Source organism: Puma concolor, chromosome E4 (assembly GCF_028749965.1).
Source record: "Puma concolor isolate L17-30 chromosome E4, mPumCon1.1.hap2, whole genome shotgun sequence".
In the NCBI taxonomy this organism is placed as follows: Eukaryota; Metazoa; Chordata; class Mammalia; order Carnivora; family Felidae; genus Puma; species Puma concolor.
In genome coordinates, this window is record NC_141683.1 from 2216100 (window position 1) to 2232841 (window position 16742).

The following is a 16742-nucleotide window of genomic DNA, read 5'->3' on the forward strand; positions in this document are numbered from 1 at the left end:
AACGTGTTTATTTTTGAGAGAGAGAGACGGAGCGTGAGCGGGGGAGGGGCAGGGGGGGTGGACACAGAATCCGAAGCAGGCTCCAGGTTCTGAGCTGTCAGCACAGAGCCCGATGCAGGGCTCGAACCCACGAACTGTGGGATCATGACCTGAGCCGAAGTCGGATGCTTAACCGACTGAGCCACCCAGACGCCCCACGGGAGAACCTTTCTAAACAAAACGTGACGGGCCGCTGTGCTCCAGGCAGCGCTCTAAAGCACTTTCTTTGGAACCGGCTTTTGTAAAGCCCACAAACGATGCTCGGCCCAGGAAGAACCCAGGCAGCTTTACCAGCACGCCATGTCACCGAACCCCTGACCGCGAGACACGTCGACTGTCATGTCGTGTCTGCAGGTGAGGAAACAGCAGGACGTGGGCAGGGTCAGCCCACCAGGATGCACACTGAGGCGTCTGGCCCAGCAGGTCTAGCCCTCAACCCCCCGCGCCACCGTGGGCTCAGGGCGCTACAGGCTTAGGACCCCACCACGCTCTCTAATCGTGTGATTTCCCCCATTCCAGAAGGCACGTAGAACCAGCGCATGCAGCATGTTACGGACGTGTTAGAGCTCAGAGACACGGGATTTGCTGGAGGTCACAACGTCGCTGAGTGTCAGAGCAGGAAGTCCAGCCCCATCCTCTGGCCCCCAGGCCTGTGCTCTACCCACGCACAAGCCCCCACCACTCTCTGCATGCTGGCATCCGGAGCTCGGTCCAGCGCCCTGGCCGTGGGGCCACCTACCCCCACGGCCCCTCCTGCCCTCCACCCCCAGAGGGGACTCTCATCAGACTGGGCTGGCCCCAGGTGCATCCTGGGCACAGCTCTGCCCACGGCGGATGCCCTTTCTGCTCCAGCGACCGACGCAGACCTCACCTGGGCCTTCTGCCTTTTGGCCGCCACAAGGAGGAGATGGTACCGAGGGGCCACAGGCAGGTGGACGTCGTCCAGGCCAGCCGAGGGGAGCAGGAGGGCCGACAGGGTCTTCTCGGGGCTGCCCTGGTCCAGAGCCTCGTTGATGAGGCTGACCGCCAGCACCTCTGGGCAAGACACACGTCGGTGGGCAGAGGGACTAGGTAAGGGATGGGCTGCCTCTGCCCGCCCTGGACTCCACTCACGATCGGTTTCTTCCTGCACCTGAGCGTTGACCTGGTTCACGGTGGCCTGCAGGTCATTCCAGCTCAAGACGCCGTCTGGCGCACGCCCCTGCCGCAGCGCCACCAGCGCATCAAAGTAACTGGCAGCAGAGGGAGAGAGGGTGGGCAGCGGGGGCCCCGCCAGCGGGAAGTCAGGGGGCTCGCCGTGCTCTCCTCCTCCTCTTCTCCCCTTGTCCACTGTTCTTCCGAGGCCCCTGTGCTGGCTCCCCGCCCTGCCCGAGCCCTGCGTGCCCCAGCCTCCCACCGCTCGGTCTCCGGACTCGTACCCTGACCTCACGGCTCGGGACGCCGAAACCTTAAGGTCTCCCCAACCCGCCACCCGGGCGTGAACGCCAGCGGCCTCCTCGCTCCTTCCACGGATGCCGGATGTGATCACACGCCTGCCGCTCACACCTGAGCTCTGCACCTCCATTTGGCCTGTGTGCCCCAGTCCTTCCCACTCCTGTCAACACACACTCCAATCTCTAAGGGAGGAAATCTTGGAGCCACAGGTGACCACGCTCTCCCCCTCACAGCCACATCCACACGCAACCAAGTCCCGTCAGATCCACTTGGGGAACAGACCCAGGAGCAGACTCCCCTTCGCCACCACCCACGCCCGCTGCCCTCGGCCATGACTTCCTCGCGCCTGGCCTGGAGGCTGCCTGCCTGTCCTGATCAACCCTGGAGCCATCCCCAGCGCAGCAGCCACCGAGAGCCTGGCAAAAGGTCACATCGCCCCCTCCTCACTGAAACCCTCCTGTGGCTCCCTTCCCAAGCTATGGCGTGGCCCCCACTGCTTCACAGCCACCACTCGGCCCTCTCTGCCTGGCCACGCCGGCTTCCACGGCACTCCCTGCACACACCAAGCAATGTCCTGCTCTGGGCCTGTGCCCCACGCAGCTCCCCGCAACCACAGATGCCCCGAGGTCCCTCTCAACGTCCCCTTACCGACGGGGCCTTCCCTAACCCCCCGCCTGTCCCCAGCCTTTACCCCCTCGGCCCCTTCTGGTTCTGCCATGGCTCTTCCTCCCTGCCAGTCATCCGGCACGTTGGCTTTGCCTGTCCCCTCTACGAGCACGTGGGTTGGATGAGAGCCGGAACTTGGCTTTGTTGACTGCCATTTCCCACCACCCGGGATAGTATCTGGCACGGGGCGGGACTCAAACCTCTACGAAAGCAAAAGGAACGGAGGAAGCGGGGATGCTCGAGCTCCACTTCCAGGACGAGTCACGGGCCAGGGGCTGCGAACAGCCCCAGAGAGGGGCCTGGGCTCAGGAGCAGGGAACCGCGCAGAAGGCTGGGTCCCAAGCAGAGGGCGGAGTCCTGGCTCCGCCCCCTCCTGCTCACACCTGCTAAACCTTCTCACCGCTGAGCGTTCTCTCCTTGCACCTCGGCCAGGCCCGTGGCGGGGTTCACCAGACTGCTCCAGAAGCCGCCGACATCCCTGGCCTCCAGGGCCTGGTCAATCAGGACCACGGCTGACAGCATCTCCACGGCCACAAAGAGCTCCTCGTGGCCGAGCTCCTACAACAGGGGAGCACCAATTCTGTGGGGCGGGTCAAGGGCTTGGGGCCACTGCCATCCTGCCCCCAAGGCCCTCCCACATCCCAGTCTCTATCCCAAGCCCCAACTCATTCGCTAATTCACTGTGCCCAACACTGAGTGTGCTCACCGTGTGCTCAGTGGACAAACGCTCCACACACACTCACTCTGTCCTCGTAACAGGCCAGCGAGGGAGTACCATTAATGTCCCCACTTTGCAGATGAGCACACAGCGTAAGTTGAAGCTAGCCGCCTGGTTCCAGAGCCCACGCTCAGCCAGAGAGCCGCACCGACTCCTTTCTGATTCCTGGCATACGCCAGGGAGGGCGCAAGGCCCCGGGAGACAGAGAGGGGGACACAGGGCCCCTCCACACGGCACCACACGCCCCACTTCCCGGCCCAGCTTTCTCCTCCCTTCCAAACACCTGCGCGTGCTGTTCCCTCCTTCTAGAGCACCTCCCTGTCCCGTACAGGAGTACCGCAGATAAGGGTCACAGCAGCTGAGCTCACATACCGGGGTCACTTCTAAGCGCGTGCGGTGACGCGTGTAGCCCTCACAACAATCCTGTGGGGAATTATGTTATTGTTCCCGTTTCACACATGAACTGAAGGGCAGACAAGGAACTAACGCCCAAGGTCGCACAGTGAGGACACAGCAGAGCCAGAAGCTGACTCCCGCTCTGCCGTCCGTGGCCCGGGTCACCGTGCGCCACCTCCTAGGGCTCGTCTTCTCTGCCTCGTACTGCAGTCACCGGTATGGAGACCGTGCCCTTCCCGAAGGCCATGACTGGGGTCGTGCTCTAAACTTCCCTGTGGGTATGATTCTCCACGGGTCTCCTCTCTTCCAGGAAGCCTTCCCGGACTTACCCCCAGCTCTGCTCCCTCCATTTCCTAGTCTGAAGTCCTCTGCCACTGACACCATCCATTTCTCCCTCCCTGTGACTATCTGGACCCTCAGGTGTCTTCCAGCTCCTGCAGGGACTGGGACTTCCCTGCAGGAGGGCTCTGTCACCTCCATGTCTCGGGAGCCGTCTGGACAGGGGTGAGGGGGCACACAGAGAGGTGACAGGCACAGACTTCCACGCAGCCGGCTCAGCATGCCTTCTCAGCACTGCCGGCCACGGCCGTCAGGAGCCGTATCCACCTCTGCCCCTCAGTTCCCTCACCTCTAAATGGAAATCTTCCTCACCCGCCAGGGTTCTAGCAAGGATCAGTGACCGTGTGGAGCAGCGTCCGCTCAAGAGTGCTAGCTACTATGAGAGCTCAGGATCCCTCCGAGGGTGCTCTGCACGGACCACCCCAGGCCCCCCCACTGCTTAGGACGCGGGGGCAGGACCCTCATTTCTGGGGCTCACCCCTCCCTGCTGCTGCTGGAGCACTGCCAGCTCCTGCTGGTACACAGCCGGGGCGCGGGGGCACACCGGAGGCAGCCGGGCTTCTGGGCACATCAGCTCCGCCACCGTGTCAGCCGCCACTCCCCTCCGGATGGCTCCGTTGATCCTGCACACGGCCTGGAGCGCTGCAGGGGAGGAGGGAGAGGGCTGTACGGGCCGGGCGTCCAGGGCCCGTCCTAGTCTCCTGGCTAACTGGCTTCTGCTGGGGTACCTGAGGGGGAAACGCCTCTTCAAAACCGTTCTGCCTTCTGCTAGGTCCAGAACGAGCTTCTAAGTGTGTGTGAGGGAGGGGTGCTGAGTCACCTTGCGAGGCACCGAAAGAAGCAGTGCGTCAGGCCCAGAGACGGAGCAGCTTGGCAGGTGGCAGAGCGGCCGCCTTGGCGGGGGGAGGTGCAGGGGCGGTGGACACAAGACCAGCAGGAGGCTACGGGCACGGCTAAGAAGAGGTCAGTCAAGGGCTCTAGGGGCCACATCTCGCCGACAGCACAGAGGGGTAGGTGGAGCCGCTTGGGCCACAAGGGGCAGGAGCGAGCTTGGAGGGGCCACGGGGCACCAGCGGGGTTTCCGATTTCAAACACCGGGGCTTGGGAAGTGCCGAGCGGATGCAGGCCCTGCTATCAGGATGCATCCCCTGGGGAGAAGTAAGGGTCCAAAGACACCGGCCACTCCATGCCAGCGCTGCCTCCCGCCCCCAGAGCTCTGGCAGCCGGGGAAGGAGGGGTCCTGGTGGGAGACGGGGGACGGAAGGGGCAGAAGCGGCGCTGACGGATGCCATCACCCGCTTTCCACGGGTGAAAGTGCGCAAGGAAAGCGGCCTGGACGACCGAAGGGCTGGCAGCGGGAGAGCGAGGGAAGGACAGGCTGTCCGGCCGGGCGGAATGGGCGTGTGACAAGAGGAGGGGGCACCGGAGGCCTCATCGGCCTCACGGAGCATATGGGACCGAAGTCCAGGCCGAGTCAGGGAAGAGGCCAGGAAGGCCTGAAGACACGCGACACAGAGGTGAGCGTCTCACACCCGTACGCGACTTCTAACGGCAGGTCAGGACGGAGTTACACGGCTGAAACAGGGCTGGTGGCCACAGGCTGTGGCAGCCCCCCGCCCCCAACTCTGCTTCACTTCACTCCTGCACATGCTGACCTCCCGGGAGGGACACGATCACCAGGCCACACTCCTCTAATAAAAAATTGTATTTGTATATGATGTTTTGTTTTTCAGTTGGCTTCATGCCCAGCGTGGGGGCCCAGTGGGGGGCTTGAACTCATGACCCCAAGATCAAGACCTGAGCTGAGATCAGGAGCTGGACACTTAACCGACTGAGTCACCTAGGTGTCCCTGTAGATAATGTTTTTAAGGGAAAGTGAGTTGATCATGAGTTTCTCACTATAGTCGAGAGGCAAGGACTCAAGCAGGTTGAAACCGTCCAGATACAGGGCAAGTGCCCTGAAGAAAACTGTCTGCCCCAGGAGCCGGCCTGATGCAGGACTGACTGTCGTTACCCCTAAGGCCTTAAGGAACCCGTCTGTAGTGTGCATGCAGGCAGCCTGGACCCGGGCACACCAGGGAGGGGAGAGATCCCGCTGGAAACGTGGGCAGCAGTTTGCATCGCCCTACACGCCCCTACACAGAAGCCAGCCAAGGGTTAGATGCCGCAGTGATGGGCCCGGGGCCAGGCCTCAGCCTGGAAGTGACTTACTGGCTTGCTCCTGATAACCCTTCACGTTGGCTGCAGCCACACCAGCTTGGACCTCCTCCTTTTCCAGAAGATCCACCAGGCCCAACTCCTGGGGAGGGGAAGAGGTGACGTAGGAGAGAGCTCTCACAGGAGCTGCCCTCACGGGCTCACAGGCCCACCCACCCCCACCTCCCTGCCTCTAAGTCTGGCTCTTTCTTACGCAGCAGGCACTGAACTAACAACACAGGCAGCACGAAGAGAGTGTCATGGAGAAAGCCAATGGCAGCGAGGACGAGATCTCTCGTCACTGAGGCCCCCATTCAGCCATGGGGGAGCACGTCACTGCTCGCCGGCTGCCCCCGGGGACCCCTTGGTCAGTCTGGGCCATTAGGCTTTGGGGTGACGTAACCATTTACACACATAGTCCGCACTTCCTGAATACAAGGAGGGGACGGAGGGGATGCCTAAGGAAGAGGCGGTCCCCATCCCACAGCAGACAGACAGAGCAGGGAGCAGGTAATCAGCTGACCTGTGCCTTCTGTTCTCTGTCTGAGCTCAGCTGTTCCAGGTACCAGGCAGCAAAGTCTCTCCTCACTCCGCGCAGGGCCAGGGCAGGGTCATGAAGGGCCTCGAGCAAGGCCCCAGGGCTCTGTCTCTCCAGGGCATCATCAACAACTTCTAGAGCCCCATGGACTGCAAAGACCAAGACCCCACAATGAACAATGTGCAGAAGCCCAGCCGGTACCACCCCAGACCTGCCCTGTTCTTCCTGCCCAGCACCTTGATCTTGGCAGCCTCCCCTCCTCCCCACCCCAGACCGGGAGGACATCCTGACCCCAACAGGCAGATGCCCACTCCAGCCTGGGCCTCCAAACAGCCCCTCCTGCCCTCGTGTCCGCCCCACCCCATCCATTCCTCGCAGCTCCTTCTCCCAGGACCCCGGGCCAGCTGCCCTTCTAGCAGCAAGAGCTGGAAGGCCTGTCCTTTGCCTCTGCCCTGTCCATGGATCTCCATTCAAACAGAAACCCCCCGGACAGGGTCACTTCTCTGGACGGCGAGAGCCGAAAAGCAGCACACACCCTGCTGTTTGACTTTGGTCTTTCCCTGAGACCAGGGTTGGCCCAAGTGAGGCTACAGGGCCTCTGGCCTGAGAGCTATCCCTGAACCTCCCGATGCGGGGGCTTGCCCTGGGAGCACCCCGAAGCCCTCCTGGCCCAGGTCTCTTACCGTTGACGTGGTTGATGTGCCCCTGGATTTCAGCCTGAGTCAGGTAGCAGTCATATATGTCCCAGCTTTCTCCACCATCCTGCAAGGACCATGCCGAAAGGGAGACCTGGGAAACCAGCTCAGTCCTCTCCTGCTCCCCCCTCCCTGTCTCCAATTCTTCCCTCCCCTGGGCGCCTTCCCAGGCCAAAGGTCAGCCTGGTCAGGAGGAATCTGGGGCTGCCTGGGGGGGGGGCTCAGTCGGTTGAGCGTCCAACTTCGGCTCAGGTCATGATCTCACGGTTCATGAGTTCGAGCCCCATGTCGGGCTCTGTGCTGACAGCTCAGAGCCTGGAGCCTGCTTCGGATTCGGTGTCTCCCTCTCTCTCTGTCCCTCCCCTGCTTGCACTCTGTCTCTCAAAAATATATAAACATTAAAAAAAGAAGAAGAAGGAGGAATCTGGAGAACCCCTGGGTTCAAGCCCTCGGCATGGACACGGTTAAGTCAAATCTCCTGTCCAGTCTTGGCCAGTTCTACGTCCCCACCTCAGCCCGGCCAGAAGATCCAGTCCCCAGAACCCGTCTCCCGCCTTCTCTCCTGAATCCTCATCCCTGGGTGCCTCCTCTGCTTCTCTACAACAACCAGCAAGCGTTTCTCTCAGCAACTCTGGGGCGTGGAGACAGGATGTGCCGGAGTCCTGTCCGCCGGAGGCCTTCTGGGCCACCCCACTCTGCACGCCTGCACAGCAAAGGCTCCTCCTTACTCGGGTCTGGGCGCTGGCAGTCTTCTCTGCCTTGGCCTGGGCCAGCAGCTCCTGGTAGATGGCTGCCAGACGCTCTCGAAGATTCTCCAGCAGAGCACTGGGATTCCGCAAGGCAGCCAGGGTGTCCTCAACCACCCCTCGCTCCACCGCCTCATTGATGGCAAGGACCGCCGCGTGGACTGGGAGGGGCATGGAGACAAGGTCAGGAGGCCAGAACAAACCCCAGACCGCCGCAGCGCGACCAGCCACAGGCCACCCTGACACCATTCCCTCTTTCCATCCAGAGGGCCGGGCAAACCAGGTCACCTCACAGATGACAGCCAGAATGCATTGGAGGCTTGGAGTCTGCCCTTTCACACGGAGCCCACCCCCCAGCAGGGCAGAGCCACACCCCTACCTGCAGCTTCATCCACCGACAGCTCATTGGCCAGAATGCCCCCGATCTTGCTGAAGGCCGGCAGCTGGAGGCCGTATTTGGCCAGTTCAGAGGCCATGTTGCTAAGTTCCTCGGCTGCAATGACACCACAGGTGCCTTTCCTCAGGGCCAGAGCCCCCAAGACCCTGCCCGCACGAGCGGCTGGGGAAGGAGCTGGGCTCACCTGAGAATTTCACTTTCCCGTAGAGATCATGTATCTGAGGGGCCAGTCCCAGCCGGAAGAGGAAGAGACTGGAAAAGAATGGAAGGCGTTGGGGCCTATTTATTTTGACACGGTCTGCAGGAGATGCCACAGGGGCCTGGACAGGGAGCCCACCACACCTGCTCCCAAGTCCCCCCAGTCCACGGGGAGCGATGTTACTGGAAGTCAGGCCGAGGCAAGCGCTACAGAAGATAAGTACGATGCTCGAGAGGCCAGGGGGCATCGGGACTTCACAGAGAAGGGCACACTGCAGTTACCAGATGGACACAGAGGGTAAGGCAAGCAGAGACCCGCAGAGCCAGGCGGGCTTAAAAGGACGTGGGAAATGAAGTCAGGATGAGACGACACGACAGACGCAGGAACTGGTCGGCCACTTTAAGCTCTAGCCAGCTGGATGCTGATGGCCGGTTCTGAGAAGAACCAAACAGCCTGAACATTCCCACTAGGTGAGCTGCATGTGACGCTCTTGACAGCTCGTTTTGATTCCTTTGGGCCCCAGGCACAAACTGAAGACCCTTCCCTCCTGCCCTTTTCCTTCGCCCCTGCAGGTCACACACAAACGTGCGCATAAATCTACGCACAACTGCAAAACTCTGAAGTCTCACTCTCCTGAGAAGCGCCTGCCTTCCTTCCTGCTGCCATGTTTCCTGTATCCACCTGGAGGGCGGAAGTCTGGGGCCTCTCACCTGAGGGCATGGATGCAGTAGACCACCCGGGGCATGTTCTTCTTGTCATAGATGTCTGTGGTCTCCGGGAAGAAGGTCTAGAGGGGAAAGCAGCTGGTTACTGCCGCTGGAAACGTGAAGCAGCACCAGCTATGGAGAGAGGGGCTGAGGCATGGGTCTTCCTCTCTGACCCGGGGAGATACTCCTTTGTTGCCTGGGGCTTCGAAGTCAGCCTCCCCAACCTCCGACAGCCAGCACTATGGCCACACACACCAAGTGTTAAAGAAAGTGAGCCGAGGCCCAGGCGCAGACGCACATCGCCAGATTCACGGGACACAGGCAAGACTATTGCGGTTAGAGAGTGCAGGCCGTGTCCTCCGGAGAAAGAGGCCCCCTATGCATCCCGTAGACACAGCGAGCCTGTGCCCCTGTGGACTCTCGCCAGGCAGGCGGCATGCTGGGGGGCCGGCCGTGCTCCCTCGGAAGGCCCAAAGAGGCACACGCTGTCCAGGACCACCGAGGGCACAGGGCGTTCATCCCTGTCTCTGGGCCACAGGCCTCTGATCAGTGGGGTCCCCTCGAAGAACTGAGCCCTCCCTCCAAGACACGGCATCCCATTCCGCCTGGCGACTCCCATGAGGTCGAAGCTCAAAACCTCTTGGTTACTTCAGATTCACAGGAAGGATCCAATCTAGAGACTTAACAGCGTTCCAGCATCACTGAGGACAGCTGGCCCCTATTACTCCTGCCGCCCACCAAAGTCCCCTTACTGCTGCTTCCTTGTCGCACAGTTGCCTGTAGGAAGAACCCTGCAGAGTCCTATCATGCCTTAATTGGTACAGTTCCTTAGGACTCATAAAGGGAACTCACGCACATCATCCGGTCCTCCTGACAGCCTCACGGGGTACACAGGGCAGGGATCACCATCCCCATTTTACAGTCAAGTAACACGCTGAGATCCAAAGGGCAAGGGGACGTGCCGTGCGTGGCCAACAGGGGACCCGGGCCCGGGCCTCCAAGTCCACCACCAAGGGATATGGCCCGTAGCAAGCCCACATCACGCCACGAAATTCTGTGGAAGGCTGGCTAAATATGCATCCCCTGCGTTGCACGGGGGGTCTCGCTCACTAATGGGGACAGTGCAGCTTAGGTCAGGGGGCCTTCACCTCCCTCCACTTCCCTCACCCACAGGAAGTAGAGGCAGAGACCAAGTAACGTGGTTCAAAGACACCTGCAAGCAATTTAAGCCCTCAGGTTAAGTTAGCTAAGGAGACACATGATGACGAGGGCTGAAGGATCCGGGGAGACCAAGCGTGCGTGGTGGGGGTGGGGGGCCGGTGGAGAGTAAAGATGCACCCCAGTCTCGAGGCCCAGCGTTACCGAAGGCAGGCCGATGTGGGCTATGGCCGACAGCCAGAAGTTGATGTTGTCTGTGTGGCGGAAATGCAAGCCAGTTGCCTGAAAGGGAAGGAAAGAGAAGAGAATCTATTTCTACCGTTCTCAGAGCTCCCCATGGGCACAGCCCAGACCGCGGCTTGGAGATCTGAAGGGCGGGGTGGGGGGTGGGGAGCCAGCGGACCCTGCCCTGCAGATTTCCCATACTCCGTCCCCCGACCCTCCAGGAGAGAGTCACAGACGGAAGCCACCAGGAATGGATGACCCAGCAGGACATTTGGGAAGGACGGCAGACGGGGGATCAACAACCTAGTAAGGCTTCCTAGTAAAGGGGAGTCCAGAGGTGAGGCGGGAAGGAGACAGGGCTGTGCCGGCCAGAGCGTGGCGAAGGGGCAGCGCGTCCAGGAAGTAGCTTCACGGCGGCAAAGCCCCCAGGCCTCTGAGCGTAGACTTGGGTAGACCAGTTTGCTCAGAAGCCTCATAGCAGGGGCAGCCCGGGGCCCAACTAGCAAGAGTCCCTTGTTGCTAAGGAGAAGGGCAAGCAAGAGGAAGCAGGCAGAAGGGAGGGGCCTCCCGCCCCACCTGGTACCGCAGCTGCTCCACATCATAGATCTTCTTCAAGGGGACCACGGCGGGTGCAAAACAGTGGCCCAGCTTGGCCAGCAGCACCCCGTTCCGGAGGCTCTCCTCCAGCTCCACGGGGGGAGGAAGCTCCTCCTTCAGGCAGGCCTCCATCCAGCTGAAAGCACCAGAGCAGGACTGTGCCTGCCACCCACCCTGGCCCAGCTCCCGCCCCTCCCCCAGCTCCCCTCTCTGCCCACTGTCTGGGTGCTCCCACCTCACCCCAAGCCGCCCCGGACACTGGGATGGCCAGTCCTCAGCCCCCTCCACCCCTGAAACTCCTCCCGGTCAGATCCTGAACCCGCGCATCCCCGGTGTGGTTCAAACGGGCGCAGAACCTCCCACCCGGTCCGGTCACGCAGGCCTGCTGACCACACCGAACCTGCTCGCATCTGTCATTCTGCATGTTTTCTGGGAACCCAGGTACTGAGGGGTTCTGTCCGCCCCGGTGACCTATACAGCTCATAGCCCAGCTCGGAGGACGATGAGGGTAGTGGGGAACCCCCAGGCTTGGTGGGAGGGGAGCAGCACACAGGGCCAGGAAGGCCACAGCCCTCCGAGTCGGAAGTCCTGCCTTCCACACCATCCCCCACTTCGCCTCCGGAGCCTCACTCGCACAACTTGCAAAATGAGGAGAACGCGACCTGTACGGTCTCTGCCTCGGCAGTAAGTGAGCTAACGAGAGCGAACATGCTGGGGACAGAAACGTAAAGCATCATTATCACTGATGGTCGCGCGAGGGGCACGAGGGAGAGCGTAAGCGTTCTTCAGATGGGCTTTCCAGGCTTCTCCCTGTGCGACGTCTACAGGAAAGTGTCTGTTTCCAGAGCGAGCCAGTGACACTGCGCTGCACTCCGTGCCTTCCCTGCCACAGACGCCTGTTTTCCTGGAGAAGATTAAAAATACGCTATTGATTAAAAGGACAGAACGAACCATTTTCTGCTGCCTTAGAGCCCACATCCATTTACAGGGAACACGGGTACAGAGGAACAAGCTGGCTGAAGCGAGGAAGAAAACAGACAAATCCAGGAGGGGAGAGGAGCTACGGGGCACATGAGCCGGTTTCTTCACCAAGTCCGTGACGTAAAGAACTGAAAAGGGGAGGTGGGTCATCCTGGATTAAAGAAGATGTAAGAGACACGACGTCGGATACAATATGTGAGCGTTTTCAGATCCTTATTTGAATAAGCCAGCTGAAAAATAGGCTATTTTTTTCAGACAATCAGGAAAATTTGAAAATGGCCTGGGTATGGACCTTCCCGGGATCGATGGAGGACTTCTTTGGCTATTATAATGGCATCGTGGTTAGTATGTAAGCAGATGTCCACACACTTTAGAGATAGGCAAGGACGTGTGTAGGGGGATAAGAGGACGGGGTGTTGTCTTTGTCCGCAGTGTGACCGTCTCCGTGGAAAATCGGAAAGAAGGCGACACAAAGCCTCCGGGACCCAGTAAGGAGCGCAGCAAAGCTGTGGGACGCGGGCTTAATACGCTGAAGTCAACCACTGTCCCATATACTGCAGCGAACAGTGGGATTTGAAAAACACACACGGTTCCCATTAGCACCCCCAAAATGAAATACTTAGGTCTAAGTCTAACAAAATACGTACAAGATCTCTGAGGAAACCTACGAAACCCTGATGAACAAAATCAACGGAAAACCACACTATGTGGAAGACACCCCACGCCCTGTACTGTGAGGACGCCAGCTCTTCCCAGCTGGATCCACATGCTCGGAGCCATCCCGAATGAACTGCCAGCCAGTTATGCTGTGGATAGCAAGACCCCAATCCTAAAGCCTGTATGCGGAGCCTGAAGGACCAGGAGAGCCAACACGACATTGCAGGAGAAGAACAGAGTTGGAAGACGGACGAGACCCAACTTAGCCACAGGAATCAAGGCAGTGTGAGAGAACAGACAGACCAACGGGACAGGATGCAGAGCCCAGAAACAGACCCACGTAAACACAGCCAGCTGATCTTTGACAGAGGAGTAAAGGCGATCCGATGGAGCAGAGATCATCTCCTCAACAAATGGCACTGGAACAGCGGGACGTCCACATGCAAAAGAAATCCATCCAGAGGCTGACTTCACACCCTTCACAAAAATCAACTCAAAAGGGATCATCAGCTTAAATGTAAAATGCAGAACTATAAAACCCCTCGAAGATAACACGGGGGAAACCTAGGTGACCTTGGGTGTGGCGATAACTTTTTTTTTTAAGTAATCTTCGTACCCGACGTGGGGCTCAAACTCACGACCCTGAGATCAAGGGTCGCATGCTCCACCGACTGAGCCAGCCAGGCACCCCTGGCAATGACTTTTTAAATATAATGCCAAAGGCACAGTCGTTGAAAAAAAATAATTGGCCAGCTGGACTTAATTAAAATGAAAAACTTCTGCTCCAGAAAAGACAATGTCAAGAGAATAAGACGAGACACACTCTGGGAGAAAATATTTGCAAAACACACATCTGATAAAAGACCAGTATCTGAAATACACAAAGAACGGGACGCCTGGCTGGCTCAGTCGGTAGAGCATGTGGCTCCTGATCTGAGGGTTGTGAGTTTGAGCCCTGTGTTGGGTGTGGAGCTTATTAAGAATGAATGAATGAACGAATGAATGAATGAATGAATGGAAGCAAGGACTCTTAAAACTCAACAATAAAAGAACAGCTGATTAAAATATGGGCCACAGATACCCATTAACGAACACCTCACCAAAGACACACAGATGGGAAAGAAGCACAGGAGAGTTGCCCCACACCGTATGTCATCCGGGAAAAAATGAAATAGAAGCAACGAGATACCATTTCACCTGTTGGAATGACCACAGGCTGCACACCGTCTACACCCGGTGCCGCAAGGAGGTGCAGCACCAGGAGCCCTCGCTCACTGCTGCTGGGAAAGCAAAATGGTGCAGCCGCCTTGGAACACGGCTTGGTGCTTTCTTACAAACCCAGAATTTTCCTTCCATACAACCCAGCTCCCTCACCCTGGGTAATTGCCCACAGGAGTTGAAACATACGACCACAGAACAACCTGCATGCAGGGGTGCCTAGGTGGCTCAGTTGGTTGAGCATCCAACTCTCGATTTTGGCTCAGGTCATGATCCCAGGGGTCCTGGGGTCAAACCCTGCATTGGGCTCCGTGCTGAGCATGGAGCCTGCTTAAGATTCTCTATCTTCCTCTGCCCCTCCCCCGCTTGTGCTCTCTATAGAGGGATGGATGGATGGATGGATGGATGGATAGATAAAAACCCTGCAGGCAGATGTTTATAGCAGCTTTGATGGTAAATGGCATAGCTTGGAAGCAACCAAGAAGTCCTTCAGTAGGTGATCCCTCTCTGCCTTTCCCCTGATCACGCTTTCTCTGTGTCTCTCTTGCTCTCAAAAATAAACTTAAAGGGGCGCCTGGGTGGCTCAGTCGGTTAAGCGTCTGACTTCAGCTCAGGTCATGATCTCGTGGTCTGTGAGTTCAAGCCCCACGTCGGGCTCTGTGCTGACAGCTCGGAGCCTGGAGCCTGCTTCTGATTCTGTGTCTCCCTCTTTCTCTGCCCCTCCCCTGCTCGTGCTCTGTCTCTGTGTCAAAAATAAATAAAAACATTTAAAAAAAAATTAAAAAAAAAAAAAAAAAGGAATGAGCAGCCAAGCCCTGAAAAGACACGGAGGAATCTCAAACGCACGTCGCTAAGTGAAAGAAGCTAGTCTGCAAAGGCTACGTACCTTATGGTTCCAACTATGGAGAAACGATGGAGACCGTAAAAAAGATAAGTGGTTGCCAGGGGGCGGGATGCGGGGACAAAGAGGCAAAGCACAGAGGATGTTTAGGGCAGTGAACTTACTCCAACACACCACACTGACGGATAACGTCATTCTACGTTTGTGACGCATTCCACAGGGTGTGTGACACCAAGAGTGAACTCCAAGGTAAGCTGCGGGCTTTGGGGGATCATGTGTCAAGGTGAGTTCATCACGTGCAACAAACGTACCACTCTTGGAGATGCTGATAGTGGAGGAGGCTGTGTATGTGTGGGAGCAGGGGGCATATGGGAAATCTCTAACCTCCTCTTAACTTTGAGCCTGAAACTGCTCTAGCAAGATAAAGTCTTAAAACAAGAAGAAAAAAAAAAAAAAAAGATGGGGTGCCTGGGGGGCTCGTCCAGGAAGCATCTGACTCTTGATCTTGGCTCAGGTCATGATCTCACGGGTTCGTGAATTCGATCCCTGCGTCGGGCTACGAACTGTCAGTGAGTAGGCTACTCTCTCTCTGTTCCTCCCCCGCTAACCTGCTCTCTCTCTAAATAAAAAAATAAACTTAAAAGAGAGAGAGAGGTGCTATTTCAACTCTCCCTCTCCCACAGAATGGGCTCCTTTTGTATTGGCTAGGGGGCAGGTGCCTGGGGCGGGCAGGGAGGGGATGGGGCTGCAGAAGGAGGCGGCCCCTCCGCTTACCGCTTGGCTTCCTCCAGCCGGCACAGGTACTGATAGGCCACGTTCTGCCGCCTCTGCTCGTCCATTTCCTCGGCTGTGAGGCGTTCATCTGAGGAGTCAGGGGGATAAGGTCAAGGCGGGGCGTATAGGACAAAGGGCCATGGCACGGAAGCTGCTTCTTAACAGACTTTCTTAGGCAACTCTGCCCAGTGACCTGGATCACCTCACACGTCGGTGCCCCTCTTCCCAACAGCCCTGGCTCCCATCTCCAGCCCCCACCCCGTAAAGCCGCTCTGGTCAGCACCTGCAACAGGGGGCTCCCCTGTGTCAGAGGTGTTCCCTCCTGTTCCTCTCCAGCCGGCTCCTGACCCCTCCTTCCCCTCCATTTCAAGCCCTTCCCTCGAGGTCTCCCCACACGGATGTCCAGACCCCTCCGTGGCTGGGAACTTAGCTCCTTATTCTATCCCTAATAGCCTCTGAGTTCTCTCAGACCTGGGCCCGTGTCATCCTCCCCAAGGACCCTCCCAGAGACTTAGGCTAACAGGACCAACGGGACTCACCATCCCACAGCCACTCATTCACATGCTACCTTCTGCATGTCAGGCCCTGGGCTAGCAGACCCTTACTCTCAAGAAACAGATTCTCAGGGCGCCTGGGTGGCTCAGTAGGTTAAGAGTCCCACTCTTGATTTCGGCTCAGGTCATGATCTCACTGTTTGTGAGATCGAGCCCTCCAGGCTGATAGCGAGGAGCCTGCTTGGGATTCTCTCTCTTCCTCTCTCCTACCCCTCCCCTGCTCATATACATGCGTGCTCACACACGCTCTCTCTCTCAAAATAAATAAACTTTAAAAAAACAAAGAAATGGGGCGCCTGGATGGCTCAGTCGGTTAAGTGTCCAACTTCAACTCAGCTCATGATCTCATGCTTCATGAGTTCAAGCCCCACATCAGGCTCTGTGCTGACAGCTGGCAGCCTGGAGCCAGCTTCGGATTCTGTGTCTCCCTCTCTCTCTGCCCCTCCCCTGCTCGCTCTCTCTCTCAAAAAATAAACATTAAAAAAATTTTTAAGAACAAACAGGCAGAAAGGGGCAGAGGGGGAGGTAGTTCAACAAAGGGAATCGTGGAAAAGGACAATCACTTAGGACTAAGTGGAAAGAGAGAGAGTCTTAAAAGATCACAAAGCTATCTTTACTCTCCTTTCTGGTATAAGTCACTTGAGGAGGAGAATAATCTCCAAGCTCA

At 58.0% G+C, this 16742-nt stretch overlaps 1 protein-coding gene across 1 annotated transcript in view; it reads right to left on the reverse strand.

The window, feature by feature from the left end:
* IQGAP3 (IQ motif containing GTPase activating protein 3) overlaps positions 1-16742 on the reverse strand; it is a 35964-nt gene that overhangs the window by 17811 nt on the left and 1411 nt on the right. Inside the window, exons 2-15 of the mRNA XM_086694075.1 lie at positions 15522-15609; positions 11030-11186; positions 10433-10510; positions 9074-9150; positions 8349-8416; positions 8147-8260; positions 7750-7928; positions 7010-7088; positions 6312-6475; positions 5804-5891; positions 4071-4234; positions 2540-2697; positions 1153-1271; positions 911-1074 (exon numbers count right to left, since the gene is read on the reverse strand). Of these exons, the coding sequence (XP_086550201.1) occupies positions 911-1074; positions 1153-1271; positions 2540-2697; positions 4071-4234; positions 5804-5891; positions 6312-6475; positions 7010-7088; positions 7750-7928; positions 8147-8260; positions 8349-8416; positions 9074-9150; positions 10433-10510; positions 11030-11186; positions 15522-15609 (1697 nt within the window). The remainder of the gene's footprint in view (positions 1-910; positions 1075-1152; positions 1272-2539; positions 2698-4070; positions 4235-5803; positions 5892-6311; positions 6476-7009; positions 7089-7749; positions 7929-8146; positions 8261-8348; positions 8417-9073; positions 9151-10432; positions 10511-11029; positions 11187-15521; positions 15610-16742) is intronic.